This window comes from Salvelinus namaycush, chromosome 33 (assembly GCF_016432855.1).
Source record: "Salvelinus namaycush isolate Seneca chromosome 33, SaNama_1.0, whole genome shotgun sequence".
In the NCBI taxonomy this organism is placed as follows: Eukaryota; Metazoa; Chordata; class Actinopteri; order Salmoniformes; family Salmonidae; genus Salvelinus; species Salvelinus namaycush.
This window is the reverse complement of record NC_052339.1, coordinates 13,075,272-13,095,898: the sequence shown is the minus strand read 5'-3', so window position 1 is coordinate 13,095,898 and position 20,627 is coordinate 13,075,272. Positions and strand designations below refer to the sequence as shown.

Sequence of the window (20,627 nt, the reverse complement as noted above, 5' to 3'; positions counted from 1 at the left end):
ACATTTGGATCAAAATTATTGTTAATTAAAACCATCACCCCTTTTGAATTTCTTTGCCCATGGGAGAAATATATTTTGCCCCCCCAGTTCTTTTTCCACAAAACTTCATCTAAAACTGTTGAATGGGTTTCCTGTAAACAATAGATATTATAATCCTTCTCTTTTAGCCAGGTAAATACTGATCGTCTTTTCTTATTATCTGCTAAGCCATTACAATTGTAACTGGCTATACTTATTTCACCACTTACCATAATGAGACACACCTTTCATTCTTTTAATCAGAATATATTTTTGTAAACGTACTATTAAAAAGTAACATAATGATTGAGTGTCTATATAGTTGTACCATGATATTTGCATTTCTACTAAGTAAACCTCCAATTGGTCCCTACTATTCCACCCGCTAAAAGGCCTCATCTCGAGATGGCTTGTCATCCCAATGCCCGGTAGACCACCCTCGACCCCCTGTATCCCATAGCCCTGAACCGACTGGGATCCATTCTTTGAAAAGAGCATACAGTGCCATTTACCGAATTGAAGAAGATCAATTACCATATGCATTTCCATTGCCCTCACCTCGATTTGTATTATATATATCTGTGGATCATCCTCTATTGTCCCTAACATCTTTTACTTCTTCCTTCGCAACAGTTGTGGGATACACACATACACCCACACACACTCAGCCCTTACCCCCACACAACCATAAGCTCACTTTCTCAACAATTGCACCATCCCAGAGCCCAACTCAAGATGGGTCATGATTTACAAATGCACTTGTAGTTGCAGCTGCATGAGAAGGCCTGCAAGACCGCACAAAAAATTAGCAAAAATTGAGAGATTTATTTACCATTGTCATATCCTAGATAATGGAGGTCAAATGTACACCTTATTCCTGAAACACCCACAATACGGCCACCCGTCATGACCATGTCCCCACGCATCTCCATGCAGTCCGACTTTGATTTTGTTCAAGTGTTACGTTGACGTATTCACCTGCTCTTACACCAGTGCAGTTGCCCCGTGTTTTCTTCAGGAACATCCAGCGATCTCTTTTGATGGATCGGAGCCCTTTCTGTTGAGCTGTGTTCCCTTCACTCACATCAGGGTGGAGCTGCTGGCAGCTGGCTTGAAAAACACGGTTGTCTGCCAGCGCTTGTTCCTAGCTGATGTAAATGTTACAATGCTTCTCTCTCATTCACTTACTCAGCCTTCCCTTCCCGGAATACAGATTGTGTGCGAGCGAGGATGATTATTGCATTGTCATTTTGCCGAGAACCACACAAAAAGTGGTCCTCTAGCCAATTATGACCGATTTAATTTATGGCATCTAATATATTAAACAGCTGAGCTAAAAGCCTCTCTGGGGACATAACAGTAATTTAGCATTTTTTAAAATAAAAACTCTTCATTAATAATAAAGACGTAGTTTGACGAATGTTGGCAATTTATCCAACTAGTTCTGAGTGTTTTTGAAAGCATAGTAATTTTTTTTTTTACTGTTGCCATGGTCACGTCAACAAGGACACATAATCGATCGTAGCATAAAGAGTTGAGTTAAAGTCTCGGGGCTTGTCAGAGCACAGCTGATTCAGATTGGCCCCATGATGACAGATGATATAAAACTCCAAACTAAAGGTTAATGGCTGGGTTACTGTTTGTTTGAATCGAACTAAAGCCTTGGCTGCATTCTGTTTAACGTTGAATAAGGCCTATGATGTCATGCTATACTGAACCATTATTAGCTGGGGGGTTTGAGCCCTGAATGCTGATTGGCTGACAGCCGTGGTATATCAGACCGTATACCACGGGTATGACAAAACATGTATTTTTACTGCTCTAATTATGTTGGTATACATTTTATAATAGCAATAAGGTACATCGGGGGTTTGTGGTACAGTATATGTCCGGACCTCTGGCAGTCTCTATGGGGGTGCCACAGGGTTCAATTCTCGGGCCGACTCTTTTCTCTGTATATATCAATGATGTGGCTCTTGCTGCTGGTGATTCTCTGATCCACCTCTACGCAGACGACACCATTCTGTATACAACTGACCCTTCTTTGGACACTGTGTTAACTAACCTCCAGACGAGCTTCAGTGCCATACAACACTCCTTCTGTGGCCTCCAACTGCTCTTAAATGCAAGTGAAACTAAATGCATGCTCTTCAACCGATCGCTACCCGCCCGCCCGACTAGCATCTCTACTCTGGACTGTTCTGACTTAGAATATGTGGACAACTACAAATACCTAGGTGGCTGTTAAGACTGTAAACTCTCCTTCCAGACTCACATTAAGCATCTCCAATCCAAAATGTAATCTAGAATCGGCTTCCTATTTTGCAACAAAGCCTCCACTCATGCTGCCAAATATACCCTCATAAAACTGACTATCCTACCGATACTTGACTTTGGTGATGTCATTTACAAAATAGCCTCCAGCACTCTACTCAGCAAATTGGATGTAGTCTATCACAGTGCCATCCGTTTTGTCACCAAAGCCCCATATACCACCCACCACTGCAACCTGTATGCTCTCGTTGGCTGGCCCCCGCTACATATCCGTCGTGAAAACCCACTGGCTCCAGGTCATCTATAAGTCTTTGCTAGGTAAAGCCCCGCCTTATCTCAGCTCACTGGTCACCATAGTAACACCCACTCGTAGCACGCGCTGCAGCAGGTATATTTCACTGGTCACCCCCAAAGCCAATTCCTCTTTGGTCGCCTTTCCTTCCAGTTCTCTGCTGCCAATGACTGGAAAGAATTGCAAAAATCACTGAAGCTGGAGACCTATATCTCCCTCACTAACTATAAGCATCAGCTATCTGAGCAGCTTACCGATCACTGCACCTGTACACAGCCCATCTGTAAATAGCCCACCCAACTACCTCATCCCCATATTGTTATTTGTTTTGCTCTTTTGCACCCCAGTATCTCTACTTGCACATCATCATCTGCACATCTATCACTCCAGTGTTAATGCTAAATTGTAATTATTTAGCCACTATGGCCTATTTATTGCCTGATCTCCCTAATCGTACAACATTTGCACACACTGTTTATACATTTTTCTATTGTGTTATTGACTGTACTTTTGTTTATCCCACGTGTAACTCTGTGTTGTTGTTTTTTTGTCGCACTGCTTTGCTTTACCTTGGCCAGGTCGCAGTTGTAACTGGCCTACATGGTTAAATAAAGGTGAAATAAAAAAATAAAACATATATATACCACGGCTAAGGGCTGTATCCAGGCACTCCGTGTTGCGTTGTGCTTAAGAACATCCCTTACCTGTCGTATATTGGCCATATACCACACCCCCTCGTGCCTTATTGCCTAATTATACTATCACATGCGGTAGAGTAAAGTAGTCGAGGACAAATAACTACTTTCTGCTGGTAGTGAGGAAGGATACTTCTCTCTCTCTACCTGACCTGTGCCCACTCCCTATCACCTTGCTGTAGGATATGAATAGTGATTTCCTGGCATGGTCCTCTAGTGGTGGTGTGTAATGGAAGGGCTGTGTGTTGAAATGAACTGTGATTAGAAGGATTCAGGGGCCTGTATTTACTGAGGGTCCAGTCATCCAGTTCATGGTCCAGAGGGGTTAGGGGGGCACAGCTGAGGAATGACTGGGGAATAGGGGCTCTCTTTCTCACACACACACACACACACACACACACACACACACACACACACACACACACACACACACACACACACACACACACACACACACACACACACACACACACACACACACACACACACACACACACACACACACGGGAATAGGGTGTCAGGCCACGCTAGGTGTTGAAAAAAGCTTCATGCACCTGAATGCACCACTGCATCCTAATAACTCAGCCACTGAAAACCTGCTTTGCTCTCACTCAGCAGCTGTGAAGGGCAGACACCTGGCTTTTCTGTGTGTGTGTGTATACGTGTGTTTGTGTGTGTGCAGAGCAATACTTTCATCAGTAGTGTTATAGGGGTCTTGGAGCATGGGTCCCAGGGTTGATTGCTCCTGTTGTTTGGATTATTTCCCTTAATAGACCAGCCATGGCTATATCTGCAAGGCACACACGCGTACACACACACTCACACACGACAGCACATGATGAAGGCTTCATATCCCTCACAGATCACACTTTTCCTCATTCATTCAATAACACCCCTCAAATGTATTCACAGTATTGAACAAAGCAATGTCGTAGCAGTACTCCATTCCTCTTTGTTTTATCATTCGCCAAACTTTTATTGGTTTTAAATTAAAAGCTTTTTTCATCTTCAGAGCAACACTAGTGGCTGCAGATTCCTCTGCACACGCTAGTGATTAGTATGCATGAGCGATCCTGATATTAGGTGAAATTGTTTTCATATTCAAGACAAGCTCTCTTCCTGTCCGTCACAATGAACCATATTCTGTCATGCACAGAGAAATATCATTACTGTCTTTTTTGATGTCGCAGGTGTTTTCCCTCCGACCTCTCGTTCCCCTTACTTATCTGTCTGAAAGAAAGGAAGAAAAAAAATTGCAATTTGTAATGACCTTAGTTAGCAAAAGCCTTTGATTTTTACGCCTCTCCTTTTGAAATTCCCCTTCCCTAAACATTCGTAGAGAAGGGAGAATAAATTGAGTTTTGACACCCGTTTTGGTCGAATGTCTTCCAGTCTCAGTGGGTTTTAAACAGGTTTCACCCCCAAGCAGTGTGAACACACTGAGACTAAATGCAAATTTTAACCTCTCCTTTCTTTGAAAATGAACTCTAACAAAACATCCCACAGAACATCAGATCACTTAATGTATATGTTGGACCTCAAACGCCTGACGAGAGATCATCTTCTAAAGATGCACGGTGTGGACGTCAAAGGGAAAATGCTGTTGTTTGAGCATAAAATGGATACCTGGTGTTTTCAAAGTATCTTTGATCCTGGTTCTCACACAGAGAGAGCTTATGACTGTGACAGCGAATTAGCGGCGGTCTCCTAGACAGAAAGGAAAAATGACAATGACAGCCACAATAAGATATGACACACACTCATCTCATCTCGGCCTCTTTTTTTCTTCTCATCTCTCTCTCCATATTGTTTCTTCTCTACCTATCCACCTCCCTCCCCCCTCTCCTTATAGAAGTCAGAAGAAGAGGACCTGGTGTTGACCCCAGATGGTACCAGGGAGTTCCTGACCTTTGAGATCCCTCTGAGTGACTCGGGGTCGGCAGGTCTGGGGGTCAGCGTCAAGGGCAACCGCTCCAAGGAGAACCACGCCGACCTGGGCATCTTTGTCAAGTCCATCATCAACGGAGGAGCCGCCTGCAAGGTGAGGATCGCACATCCTTGTGTTCCATGGTTGATACATATACATGATAAATAAACCCTAATAAATGACAATTCAAATGTTTACCTTTGAGTAATTTAGCAGACGCTCTTATCCAGAGCAACTTTCATGAGCAATTAGGGTTAACCTTTCACGAGTATCAACCCCGTATCCGGGATCACCCCCCACCCCCCCCACACTGATTAGCATCGCTAGCATAGCTTCACAAGTAAATAGTAGCATCTAAATATCATTAAATCACAAGTCCAAGACACCAGATGAAAGATACAGATCTTGTGAATAAACCCATCATTTCTGTTTTTTAAAATGTTTTACAGGGAAGACACAATATGTAAATCTATTAGCTAACCACGTTAGCAAAATACACCATCTTTCTTTGTCCACCATTTTCTCTCTCCACCACTAGCTATCACCAATTCGGCTAAACTAAGATATTGATAGCAACAAACCAAGAAAAAAACTCATCAGATGACAGTCTGATAACATATTTATGGTATAGGATAGGTGTTGTTAGAAAAAAGTGCATATTTCAGGTAGAAATCACAGTTTACAATTGCACCGACCATCACAAATCGACTAGAATTACTAGATAGAGCAACGTGTATGACCAATTTACTCATCATAAAACATTTCATAAAAATAGACAAAGCATAGCAATGGAAAGACACAGTTCTTGTGATTTCAGACCATATTTCAGATTTTCTAAGCGTTTTTCAGCGAAAACACAATAAATCGATAAGTTAGCATACCACATGTACAAACGTTAGTAGAGCATGAATTCAAGGCAAAGGGAGCTATAACGTTATCATCGCCAAAATATATTAATTTTTTCACTAACCTTCTCAGAATTCTTCCGATGACACTCCTGTAACATCATTTTACAACATACATATACAGTTTGTTCGAAAAGGTGCATATTTAGCCATACAAAACCGTGGTTATACAATGGAAATAGTCACAACTCAAGCATCAAAATGAGGGACGTCAGCTTTCAGAGTGATCTAGTTTAATCCAAAGCTAATCATATACTTGACTAAAAAATACAGAGTTGACAGGAATCGAAAGACAAATTAGTTCTTAATGCAACCGCTGACTTACATTTTTAAAATTATCCTTACTTTTCAATACAGGGTTCGCCAAGTGAAGCTATACCAAACAAAATGGCGAAATATGCGTTTAAAATATTTCGACAGAACAACGATTTATCATATTAAATATTGCTTACTTTGAGCTGTTCTTCCATCAGATTCTTGGGCAATGTATTCTTTCTTGGGTTTAATCTTCTTTTGGTCGAAAGATGTCCTTTGTCCGTCTAAATGCCCGCTAACGTTCGACCGGGACCCCGAAATGTGCCCGGTGCTTCACATAGAAATGCATCAAAATCGCACTAAACGGATATAAATTGCTATAAAACGGTTTAAATTAACTACCTTATGATGTTTCTAAGTCCTATATCGAATTAAATTACAGACGGATACATTTCAAGTTGATAACCGAGCCTGTGAAAATGGCATCCGGAGGTCCCTTCCTGCGTAAGGGCGAGCGTCGAAAGGGGGGCTACTCTCACTCCTTGGTCTTTTATAACCTCTGAGAGCTACGGAGAAGGCCCATTCCACTTCTCATTGGTTACTGACATCCAGGGGAAGGCGGGTGCAGTTCGTGTCGTTCCATAGGATAGACAGAGACCTTAAAAACTGATCTGAAACCAGAGCTTCGCTCTCAGACCTTTCACTGTCTGTCATGGATTTCGCTGTAGAAAGAGTTCTGGGTCACCCACAGACATCATTCCAACTTTGTATGAAACTAGAAAGTGTTTTCTATCCAATAGAATTAATAATATGCATATTGTACGAGCAAGAATTGAGTACTAGGCAGTTTAATTTGGAGACGACAAAATGCTAATTCGGAACAGCACCCCCTGTAGTCGCAAGAAGTTATTAAGTGCCTTGCTCAAGGGCACACCAGCAGATGTTTCACTGGGATTCGAACCAGTGACCACTAGGCTACCAATGTGTACGCTCCTCAAAGAAAATGCTCATGAGGTGCAGTAAGAATGAATAATGACTGTATTCGACTTCTGTTATGTATTGTCCTGTATTATCTAGTCTCCTATAGTTTGTTCATTACTCTGATGGTCATTCACTTAAAGAAATTGTCAAGATTACATGTCCTTATCGTTATGCGTTGTAAAACAGGTCATATATATATATATGATCAGATCACACCCTTCTCTTTTGTGTGGTTGATCAGGATGGCCGACTGAGAGTCAACGACCAGCTGATTGCCGTCAATGGCGAGTCGTTGCTAGGGACGCCCAACCAGGATGCCATGGAAATGCTTCGCCTGTCCATGTCGACGGAGGGCAACAAACGAGGGATGATCCAACTCATCGTTGCCAGGAGGGTTGCCAAGAGCAACGAGGTAATGAATGCACCATTGTGAGACTCTAAGGTCATTCCCTGTATGTATGTATGTATGTGTGTGTGTGTGTGTGTCTGTGTCTGTGTTTGAGAGTCTGTATGTGTGTGTGTTAAGTGTGTGTGTTAAGCTTGGAGTCAATTCCATTTCAATTCCAGGCAATTCAGGAAGTACACAGAAATTCAAATTCAATTCAAAGCTTTTCATTGTGGAATTTGGTTTACTTTCAGAATTGACTGGAATTGAACTTAAATGGACCTCAACCCTCATGTGTGTATGAATGAAATAGAGAACTAATTGTCTTTATCATGAAGAGCGGATGTTTTAATTGTTTGGCCTTAGCTGAGCTTCATAAGTTGATATTCGTGGTATTGGGAATGAAAGAGTTGATCTCTTTCCCCCGCTCCTTTACTGCTTGACTTGTCAGACAGACGAGTGGAGTGGGTGAGAACGAGAGAGGGATGAGAGAGGGATTGATGGATGGACCACTTGTCTGCTTTGAATGATAAACAAGGGCTTTATGATTGACTTTTACCTTGCCACCTATCTCTGTCTATCGCCCTCCTTTTCTTATCTCTGTCTATCGCCCTCCTTTTATCTCTGACTATCGCCCCCTCCTTTTCTTATCTCTGTCTACCGCCCTCCTTTTATCTCTGACTATCGCCCTCCTTTTCTTATCTCTGTCTATCGCCCTCCTTTTCTTATCTCTGTCTATCGCCCTCCTTTTCTTACCTCTGTCTATCGCCCTCCTTTTCTTATCTCTGTCTATCGCCCTCCTTTTCTTATCTCTGACTATCGCCCTCCTTTTCTTATCTCTGTCTATCGCCCTCCTTTTCTTACCTCTGTCTATCGCCCTCCTTTTCTTATCTCTGTCTATCGCCCTCCTTTTATCTCTGACTATCGCCCTCCTTTTCTTATCTCTGTCTATCGCCCTCCTTTTCTTACCTCTGTCTATCGCCCTCCTTTTCTTATCTCTGTCTATCGCCCTCCTTTTCTTATCTCTGTCTATCGCCCTCCTTTTCTTACCTCTGTCTATCGCCCTCCTTTTCTTATCTCTGTCTATCGCCCTCCTTTTCTTATCTCTGACTATCGCCCTCCTTTTCTTATCTCTGTCTATCGCCCTCCTTTTCTTACCTCTGTCTATCGCCCTCCTTTTCTTACCTCTGTCTATCGCCCTCCTTTTCTTACCTCTGTCTATCGCCCTCCTTTTCTTACCTCTGTCTATCGCCCTCCTTTTCTTACCTCTGTCTATCGCCCTCCTTTTCTTATCTCTGTCTATCGCCCTCCTTTTATCTCTGACTATCGCCCTCCTTTTCTTATCTCTGTCTATCGCCCTCCTTTTCTTACCTCTGTCTATCGCCCTCCTTTTTTTATCTCTGTCTATCGCCCTCCTTTTCTTATCTCTGTCTATCGCCCTCCTTTTCTTACCTCTGTCTATCGCCCTCCTTTTCTTATCTCTGTCTATCGCCCTCCTTTTCTTATCTCTGTCTATCGCCCTCATTTTCTTACCTCTGTCTATCGCCCTCCTTTTCTTACCTCTGTCTATCGCCCTCCTTTTCTTACCTCTGTCTATCGCCCTCCTTTTCTTATCTCTGACTATCGCCCTCCTTTTCTTATCTCTGTCTATCGCCCTCCTTTTCTTATCTCTGACTATCGCCCTCCTTTTCTTATCTCTGTCTATCGCCCTCCTTTTCTTACCTCTGTCTATCGCCCTCCTTTTCTTACCTCTGTCTATCGCCCTCCTTTTCTTACCTCTGTCTATCGCCCTCCTTTTCTTACCTCTGTCTATCGCCCTCCTTTTCTTACCTCTGTCTATCGCCCTCCTTTTCTTATCTCTGTCTATCGCCCTCCTTTTCTTACCTCTGTCTATCGCCCTCCTTTTCTTACCTCTGTCTATCGCCCTCCTTTTCTTACCTCTGTCTATCGCCCTCCTTTTCTTACCTCTGTCTATCGCCCTCCTTTTCTTATCTCTGACTATCGCCCTCCTTTTCTTACCTCTGTCTATCGCCCTCCTTTTCTTACCTCTGTCTATCGCCCTCCTTTTCTTACCTCTGTCTATCGCCCTCCTTTTCTTACCTCTGTCTATCGCCCTCCTTTTCTTACCTCTGTCTGTCGCCCTCCTTTTCTTACCTCTGTCTGTCGCCCTCCTTTTCTTATCTCTGACTATCACCCTCCTTTTCTTACCTCTGTCTATCGCCCTCCTTTTCTTATCTCTGACTATCGCCCTCCTTTTCTTACCTCTGTCTATCGCCCTCCTTTTCTTATCTATGTCTATCGCCCTCCTTTCCTTGGTTTGGTTCTTTGAGATAGCCAGAGAGACACCTGCAGGAGCTCTACTACCACCATGCAAATCTTCACAGCAAAGATCCTATTTTGATAATCTAACTCTTCTCTACTTTCGGACCCATTGCATATGGTTGACTTGACAATGTGGGGCGCTATGATATGGCGAGAGCCACTTCAATAGTGGATGATTGGCAGACAGAGGCAGACAGAGCCCACCACAATGTGCAGATAGGAAGGTTGGACTTTGAGAAAGAAAGTGAATTAAAGTGAGAAGTTGTTATCAGACTGAAGCAGAAGTTGAGAGGATCGAAAGCAATTCAGCCTGTGGAATGCCCTAGCCCAGATATGGTTTTGATAGGTGCTGCTGGCTTTCGGATATATCAAAAAAGATCAAGTCCCATCACTCAACCCTGAATCTATTTATGTTTCTCTATTAACCAGCAGTCGAGCTGCTCTCATAACATCTTAAAAAACGAATTTATCTTTCAGAATACATTTCATTGGCTTTGAAGTGGTGAAGCAAATATATTATGTTGGTATCTATGAGGAGATGAATTGATATGGGAATGGGCTGATTATGGAGATGAGCTGGTTTTATTCAGTGGTGAAGTACTCGTCGTTGAAGTGTGTGTGCGTGTTTGTTTTGTGTGTGTGTGTTCCAATCCCCTGCAGCCTCTGATTCGAGATCAGCTTTGATTAGTGTTGGTGTGAGGATGATTGGTGCCTCTGTCCTGTGGTCCTTGAGCAGACTTCCTGCTGGGACACTCTTCCCTCATCTGCCCTTCGTCTGTCCCCCCCACACACGCACGCACACACGCACGCACGCACGCACAACACGTACACACACACACACACACACACACACACACACACACACACACACACACATACACATACACACACACACACACACACACACACACACACACACACACACACACACACACACACACACACACACACACACACACACACACACACACATTCCCCTCACCCCCCCTAACCCTTCTCCCACTCACTTTCCCTGGCCAAGGACACTTGTCCCTCCTGGGCCCTCCAAGATCCAAGGTCGCTCCTATCAGTCCAGCCAGTCAAGTTTCAAGTTGTAATGTCACGTGCACAGTGAAATAACTTTCTTGCAAGATCGAAACCAAACAATGCAGTAATCAATATCAATGTAGTACTAAACATAACACAAGGTAGAACAAAAACACACAAGCAATAAAACATAAAAAATAAGAACTATATAAAGGGTCAGTCAGTTCCAGTACCATATTTACCATGTGCAGGGATACTGGAGGGATAGAGGTAGATAAGTCTAGTACCAGTCAAAAGTTTGGACACACCTACTCATTCCATGGTTTTTCTTTATTTGTACTATTTTCTACATTGTAGAATAACTATGAAATAACACACATGGAATCATGTAGTAACCAAAAAAGTGTTAAACAAATCAAAATATATGTATTTGTTTTAGATTCTTCAAAGTAGCCACCCTTTGCCTTGATGACAGCTTTGCACATTACATTATTCTCTCAACCAGCTTCATGAGGTAGTCACCTGGAATGCATTTCAATTAACAGGTGTGCATTGTTAAAAGTGAATTTTTTGAATTTCTTTCCTTCTGAATGCGTTTGAGCCAATCAGTTGTGTTGTGACATGGTAGGGGTGGTATACAGAAGATAGCCCCATTTAGTAAAAGACCAAGTCCATATTATGGAAAGAATAGCTCAAGTAAGCAAGAGAAACAACAGTCCATCATGACTTTAAGACATGAAGGTCAGTCAATCCGGAAAACTTCAAGAACTTCGAAAGTTTCTTCAAGTGGAGTCGCAAAAACCATCAAGCGCTATGATGAAACTGGCTCTCATGAGGACCACCACAGGAAAGGAAGACCCAGAGTTACCTCTGCCGCAGAGGATAAGTTCATTAGAGTTACCAGCCTCAGAAATTGCAGCCCAAATAAATGCTTCAGAGTTCAAGTAACAGACACATCTCAACAACATCTTTTCAGAGGAGACTGCGTGAATCAGGCCTTCATGGTCGAATTGCTGCAAAGAAACCACAACTAAAGGATGCCAATAAGAAGAAGAGACTTGAAGAAATGTGAAGAAACACAAGCAATGGACATTAGACCAGTGGAAATCTGTATTTTGGTCTGATGAGTCCAAATTTGAGATTTTTGGTGGTGACACTGTCTGTGATTTATTTAGAATTCTTGGCACACTTAACCAGCATGACTACAACAGTATTCTGCAGCGATACGCCATCCCATCTGGTTTGTGCTTAGTCGGATTATCATTTGTTTTTCAACAGGATAATGACCCAACCTACCTCCTGGCTGTGTAAGGGCTATTTGACCAAGAAGGAGAGTTGATGGAGTGCTGCATCAGATGACCTGGTCTCCACAATCACCCGATTACAACCCAATTGAGATGGTTTGGGAAGAGTTTGATCGCAGAGTGAAGGAAAAGCAGCCAAAAAGTGCTCAGCATATGTGGGAACTCCTTCAAGACTGAGAGAATGCCAAGAGTGTGCAAAGGCAAAAGGTGGCAGAAGGCGGCTACTTTGAAGAATCTCAAATCTCAAATATATTTTGATTTGTTTAACACTTTTTTGGTTCCTACATGATTCCATATGTGTTATTTCATAGTTTTGATGTCTTCACTATTATATTCTACAATGTAGAAAACAGTCAAAAAAATCAAGAAAACCCCTTGAATGAGTAGGTGTCACTCCACTCTTTTGACTGGTACTGTGTATCATCATTACCAAGTGCCTCTCACATTGTAACCACCTCAAAAAGTTCTACATCTGCACCATCAAGGGCATCTTCACCGGCTGCATCACCGCCTGGTATGGTAACTGCTCAGCATCCGACTGCAAGGCGCTTACAGAGGGTAGTGCATACAGCGCAGTACATCACCTCTGTCATCCAGGATCTCTATACCAGGCAGTGTCACAGGAAGGCCCTAAAAATTGTCAGACTCCAGCCACCCAAGTCACAGTCTGTTATCTCTCTGCTACTGCACGGCAAGTGCTACCGGAGCCCCAAGTCTGGGACCAAAAAGCTCCTGAACAGCTTCTACACCAAAGCCATAAGACTGCTGAACAGTTAATCAATGGCTACCTGTACTTTCTGGTTTTCCCCCCTACCTACATGTACATAGTGCTTCAATCAATCACCTAATCAAACCTGCATGTACATATTACCTCAATCAATCACCCCAACTACCTCGTCCCCCAGTACACTGACTCGGAACCGGTACTCCTTGTATACAGTATAGCCTGTATATAGCCTTGTTATTGTTATTTTATTGTGTTACTATTTGATTTGTATTTATTTTCAAATTTTCTTACTTTTTAACTGCATTGTTGGGAAAGGGCTCGGCTCGTAAGTAAGGATTTCACGGTAAAGTCTGCACTTTTTGTATTCGGCGCATGTGACATTTGATTTGATTACAAAATAGAACTTGTTCTAGAACAGTCACTTCAGTCATTCCATAGTTCCGACTGATAACTAGGACTGGCACATAGTTGAGGGAGTGTACTTCTGACCCATATACGGTATTAAAGTAATGGGATTGGTCATTGGGAATTTATGTTTGACGCATTGTAATTGAATCAATGCTTCAGAGACTTTGGCAGCATCCCAAATGCCACCCTATTCCCTATGTAGTGCACTACTTTTGACCCCAGCTCTGAGCCCTGGTCCAAATAACTGCACTACATAGGGAATAGGGTGCCATTTGGGATGCTGCCTTTGTAATTTCTCAGTCCTTCTATTAATATATTGTCACGTGTTCAATGCAATTACATTCTTGGAAAGTCAATTCAATAAATTTTTATCAGGACTTTAAAATGTACTCATCCTATTCATGTTCCTTTGGTATTAATTATGCCGTTTTATAACGATGTGTGTCATCACGTCAGCAAATAAAAACAGATTTAGTTAATTGAGCGTTGCATGACCTTTATTCCAAGTCACAAATGGAAGTCAATATTCAATACAATAAAGTTGTGAATAGTTTTTTATTTCACATGGATGAGCTTTTTGTTATTAGCATGTAATACTTGCATCTTCAATTTCATTTACACACCAGGACAACAGAGCCACTGCAGTCTGTGTGTGTGTGTGTGTGTGTGTGTGTGTGTGTGTGTGTGTGTGTGTGTGTGTGTGTGTGTGTGTGTGTGTGTGTGTGTGTGTGTGTGTGTGTGTGTGTGTGTGTGTGTGTGTGTGTGTGTGTGTGCCTGTGTGCGGGCGGGCGGGCGGGCTTTTGTGTGTCATCAAAGCATTCTTTTTGCAAAGCCCTCATGCGTTTGGCTCTGCTCATATAAATGAATGTATATCCTCATATTATCATGCTTATCCATTTATCATAATCTTCCTCAGAAAGCAACAGTCAGAGCTGACGTCAACGTGTATCTGAGAAACGCTTGTTGTGGTTGTCCACCTCAAGTTAAAACTTGTCTAAAAGTATTCAGTCCATGTGACGGAGAGGCTTGTGAGAGTCATTTTCCACTGCCACCAGTGTAATTTGGCGGGAAATCAGAGCTGCTGACTGAAGTCTGGGATTGGCACCAGCACAAAAACATTTGTGAGGGGCGGTAGGGTATTGTGTGTGTGTGTGTACGTGTGCATGAGCGTTCTTTTTATTTAGGGTTTGTTGCCTGCTGCTTTTGAGCTGAGAAAGGTCTGATTCGCCTTCCAGAACTATAAACAGACTCATTTATTTTGGAAAATGCTTTCCAGTTCTTCGCGGTGCCAAACTTTTTGTAGCTGATGTGAAGTGTACCACAGCGAATGTGTGTACATCCATGCGTGCATCCGTGTGTGTGCACTCACTGATGTGTCGGTGAGCTGGCGACCTGCAACACTCTGCCTTCCCCTTCCTGGTCAGCTTTCTTTTGTCGTTGTTTTGTGCGACACTAAATCACTACAGTGGTCATAACAGCTTACCAAGCCAGTCTCATCAAGGTGCTTTACAAGCCAAACTTGACAAAAGTCTGCCAAAAGCAACCAGCGCCACAGCCGGCCCGCTCATTAGGCAGGATTATGCGGCCGCCTATGGCGGCAGATTGACGAGGGCGGCATTTTCTGAGCTCAACTGACCAAGACACACCTCCAACAACAACACATAACACCTCTCCAGGGTGCTGTTGGAGAGATGCAGCGCTCCACATTCTGTCAAAATAATTATCTAACATAAATCATATTGAATATATAGCATATGGTGGAAAGAGTACGTGGCCTTCTCTGTAGCCTACAGCCTGGAGATCAAATGTATGACAATGTAATGAGACTTTTTACATCTTGCCGGTTTCTCTGATCAAATAGCCTAACCTAAATGGCACCCAATCAAATAAAAAAATGCACTGACATGTTAACCTCTAACACCTCCCAAACCCGGATCCGGGAGCACCCCCATCAGTAGAAAAGCTACTAGCATAGCCTAGCATAGCGTCACAAGTAAATACTAGCATCTAAATATCATTAAATCACAAGTCCAAGACACCAGATGAAAGATACACATCTTGTGAATCCAGCCATCATTTCTGATTTTTAAAATGTTTTACAGGGAAGACACAATATGTAAATCTATTAGCTAACCACGTTAGCAAAAGACACCATTTTTTTTACTCCACCAGTTTTTTACTCCATCAGTAGCTATCACAAATTCGACCAAATAAAGATATAAATAGCCACTAACCAAGAAACAAATTCATCAGATGACAGTCTGATAACATATTTATTGTATAGCATATGTTTTGTTAGAAAAATTTGCATATTTCAGGTATAAATCATAGTTTACCATTGCAGCCACCATCACAACTCGACTAGAATAACTACAGAGAGCAACGTGTATTACCTAATTACTCATCATAAAACATTTCTTAAAAATACACAGCGTACAGCAATTGAAAGACACAGATCTTGTGAATCCAGACAATATTTCAGATTTTCTAAGTGTTTTACAGCGAAAACACAATATAGCGTTATATTAGCATACCACAATAGCAAACATCACAACCACATTGATTCAAGCCAAACATAGCGATTACGTATAAACCACCAAAATATATAAATTTTTTCACTAACCTTCTCAGAATTCTTCCGATGACAGTCCTATAACATCATATTACACAATGCAGATGGGCATTCCTAAAATTAAATTTCGGCCGACACTGTAGGCCAGGGATAGGCAAATCCAGTCATCTAGGGACTGATTGGTGTCACACTTTTTCCCCAGCCCCAGCTAACACATCTGACACCAATAATCAACTAATCATGATGTTATGTTTAGAAAGCAATTTGTTTCATCAGCTGTGTTGACTAGGAATGGGGAAAGTGTGACACCGCTCCAGCCCCCGAGGACTTAAGTTGCCCATCCCTGCTGTAGGCTATACCCCAGTATGCACGGACTGACGCTGACTCCATTTGGACATCTTTTTTTGGTCCTGTCCGGACCAGCCTTGATTTCCACGTCCACGGATGTTGTTTTTTGGTCCGGTCCCGACTAAATCTGAACCAATCACAGATGTCTATGTTTGGTTCAGATGTTGTCTGGCCCAGCCTTGATTTGGCCCAAACATAGACGTCTATAAATTACAGAACTTTTATTCAGAACCGAAAATTAACCTGATTTCAACATCCGGTAGATATGTATTTTCAACGCCCGGAAAATACAGTTGAAGTCGGAAGTTTATATACACCATAGCCAAATACATTTAAACTCAGTTTTTCACAATTCCTGACATTTAATCATAGTAAAAATGTCTTAGAATTTAGGTCATTTAGGAATTTAGGAATTTAGGTCAGTTAGAATCACCACTTTATTTTAAGAATGTGAAATGTCGGAATGATTTATTTCATCTTTTATTTCTTTCATCACATTCCCAGTGGATCAGAAGTTTACATACACTCAATTAGTATTTGGTAGCATTGCCTTTAAATAGTTTAACTTGTGTCAAACGTTTCGGATAGCCTTCCACAAGCTTCCCACAATAAGTTGGGTGAATTTTGGCCCATTCCTCCTTGCTCGCACACTTTTTTTCAGTTCTGCCAACACATTTTCTATAGGATTGAGGTCAGGGCTTTGTGATGGTCACTCCAATACCTTGACTTTGTTGTCCTTAAGCTATTTTGCCACAACTTTGGAAGTATGCTTGGGGTCACTGTCCATTTGGAAGACCCATTTGCGACCAAGCTTTAACTTCCTGACTGATGTCTTGAGATTTTGCTTCAATATATCCACATAATTGCACCAGTCCCTCCTGTAGCAAAGCACCCCCACAACATGATTCTGCCACCCCCGTGCTTCACGGTTGGGATAGTGTTCTTCGGCTTGCAAGCCTTCTCCTTTTTCCTCCAAACATAACAATGGTCATTATGGCCAAACACTTCTATTTTTGTTTCATCAGACCAGCGGACATTTCTCCAAAAAGTACAATCTTTGTCCCCATGTGCAGTTGCAAACCGTAGTCTGGCTTTTTCATCTTCACAAGGTCCTTTGCTGTTGTTCTGGGATTGTTTTGCACTTTCCGCACCCAAGTACGTTCATCTCTAGGAGACAGAACGCGTCTCCTTCCTGAGAGGTATGACGGCTGTGTGGTCCCATGGTGTTTATACGTGCATACTATTGTTTGTACAGATGAACGTGGTACATTCATGCGTTTGGAAATTGCTCCCAAGGATGAACCAGACTTGTGGAGGTCTACAATTTTTTGTCTGAGCTTTTGGCTGATTTCTTTTGATTTTCCCATGATGTCAAGCAAAGAGGCACTGAGTTTGAAGGTAGGCCTTGAAATACATCCACAGGTACACCTCCAATTGACTTAAATTATGTAAATTAGCCTATCAGAAGCTTCTAAAGCCATGTCATAATTTTCTGGAATTTCCCAAGCTGTTTGAAGGCACAGTCAACTTAGTGTTAAACTTCTGACCCACTGGAATTGTGATACAGTGAATTTTAAGTGAAATAATCTGTCTGTAAACAGTTGTTGGAAAAATTACTTGTTTCATGCACAAAGTATGTCCTTACCGACTTGCCAAAACTATAGTTTGTTAACAAGAAAAACGAGTATGAAGGACTCCAACCTAAGTGTATGTAAACTTCCGACTTCAACCGCACCTATTTTCAACTTTCTTTCAGAACTGAAAATTAACCTTATTTCAACGCCTAGAAAATACCTCTTTTCACCTTTCATTCAGAACCTAAATTGAACCTAGCTTCAACATCTGGAAAAATATGTATTTTTGACGTATTTTCAATGTAATTTTGCTTACTGGGACTATTCTTGTAGGGACAGCCATTTTTTGGCCTGGCCTATGGCGGCAGAACGGCCAGGACCTGCCCTGACCAGCACACTTTTAGAGTTGAGGCAGCCTTCATATTATGTTAACAATGTGTTTTCTAAACCTCACCTGTTCTGCTCTGTGCTACGTTTTACTTACTGTACCATCCATATTGTACTATTTTTAAACTGCAGTATTTAAAATAGGCAGTATGGGACGTGCTGCTTATGTAAATTCATGAAGTGGAACATACAGCCTTAGGATGCTACTCTACCCTCTCTCCCCAATTGTTTCATTTCATTTATTGAAATTAAGATATTTCTACTTCCAACTTTCACTTTCTTTAGTTTCTGCGTGTCTCAGCAGAGTCCAGTGTCCCTGGAGGCAGAACATAAAAAATATATGTAAAACATTTCCTTCTCTTGACCACATGAAAGCCTTTCGGAAACACTACTCTTTCTCTCGATTATGTAAATATCATTTGGAAGAAGAAACTGCTACACTGGCCTATTCTATTCAAACGACCTGAATGACGCATTGTGGGTAATCGTTAGGCTATACCCCACACCCTCTGTAAGCTGGGTCATGTTGAGTAAGCACAAAATGATAAAAAATATGTATTTTGAAAGGGAGAGAATCAAGGAAGTACTAGCTGAACTTAACTAAGATTAGTTTATTGTCAACGTGTGCCCCATTGAACATTAAATCAGTTAGGATTGTACACCAAATGTATCCGTGTACAAAGCATTGGACAAAGCTTTGGCCTCTCTACCTTTGAAGGCTATGAGGAGCTTCACTTACTGGTCAAGACCAGTCAGGTCCACTGGGAAGCACTGGGCCATCATCTGGTAATGGGAGGATTCAGATGCCCTCTGCATTATAGATGAGCTACAGTACAGCAAGTGTGCGTCCCAAATGGCACCCTATTATATATACAGTGCACTACTTTCCACTATAAAGGGAATAGGATGCCATTTTGAATGCAGCCCCACCACATCAGGGTAGAATGGGTAAAGGAGACCTAGCTACTCTGCTCCTATCATGTGGCTTCATGTCATACATGAAGTAATAGAGGACAGGATACCTGCTGAAGTAGCCTTGTTCCTTCCACCCTGTTGCTGTGTATTATAGATACTGAACAGAATACATTTGAGCTTACATTGAAGAGGGGAGCTAATGGAAAAGGGCCCTTACGTAACAGGACACGAACTGCCCCTTTATGCATACCAATGACTGTCCAGACATGTCCAGATGGGATTCAGCACGGGATCGTTGATGTGAGTTGACATTGTGAAGGAGGCTTGGCTTGGCTAATAGAAGAACCACGGCCCTGTAGACAAGAGGAGAGAAGGCTTGATCAATATGGCTTCAGAGAGAGATCAATCAGTCTGAATCTGCCTGGCACAGTAAACTATGGTTTTATTAGCATTGAGCTGACCGTCCATCCGCTGCGGATGGGGATGGGGACACAGTCTTACGACACTAATGCATTTAGATGCGTTCCCCAAAGAAAAGAGGGGGGGAGGATATAGAGAGACGGAGGTAGAGAAAGAAAGAGAAAGAAAAGAGAGGTAGATTTGCGTCTGACCTTTCCCTTAACGGTGTAATGTAATGTTATGGGGAGGGATTGAGGCCCCATTAGATGATGACATGGGGATCATGACAACCACTTAGCGTGATGTCATAGTAGATCCGAATGATTCATGTTGGAGGATAACAGGAAGAGAAGGGAGGGAGTGTTGCATGATGGGAGATTACTCTTGATTATGAACTGGGTAAATGTGGGAAAGTAGATAGTGGAACTACAGAAACACAACTCTGCACCTACTGCAGGGCCATTCAACCGCAGCTGGTACCAGCAGACTAACTCATTTAGAACCAGCGACGGAAACTCAATTGGTCCAATTCAGAGAATAATTTATTGAATCGGGTGGTTTAGTGGTGTAGCTGAGTGCAATGGTGGACTGTGAGGGTAACGTGTTATATTAGCTCTCAGTTCAGCTCATTTCAGTTCAACTCTGTTCCGTATGAACTCAAAAGGGGTTATTCTATTAATTCTTTACCATGATCCCTTTGAACACACACACACACACACACACACACACACACACACACACACACACACACACACACACACACACACACACACACACACACACACACACACACACACACACACACACACACACACACACACACACACTCATTTGTATTTTAGTTTGAAGACATGTATACTGTTTATTTCCCTTAAACTCGCTCTCTGACAACTTGTACAAAGCTATAGTCACA

General features: G+C 42.2%; 1 protein-coding gene across 2 annotated transcripts in view; it reads left to right on the top strand.

The window, feature by feature from the left end:
• LOC120028005 (partitioning defective 3 homolog) overlaps nt 1–20,627 on the top strand; it is a 577,327-nt gene that overhangs the window by 327,891 nt on the left and 228,809 nt on the right. For both annotated transcript variants that reach the window (XM_038973116.1, XM_038973117.1), the window contains exons 12-13: nt 5,132–5,320; nt 7,589–7,759. In XM_038973116.1, coding sequence (XP_038829044.1) covers nt 5,132–5,320; nt 7,589–7,759 — 360 coding nt within the window. The remainder of the gene's footprint in view (nt 1–5,131; nt 5,321–7,588; nt 7,760–20,627) is intronic.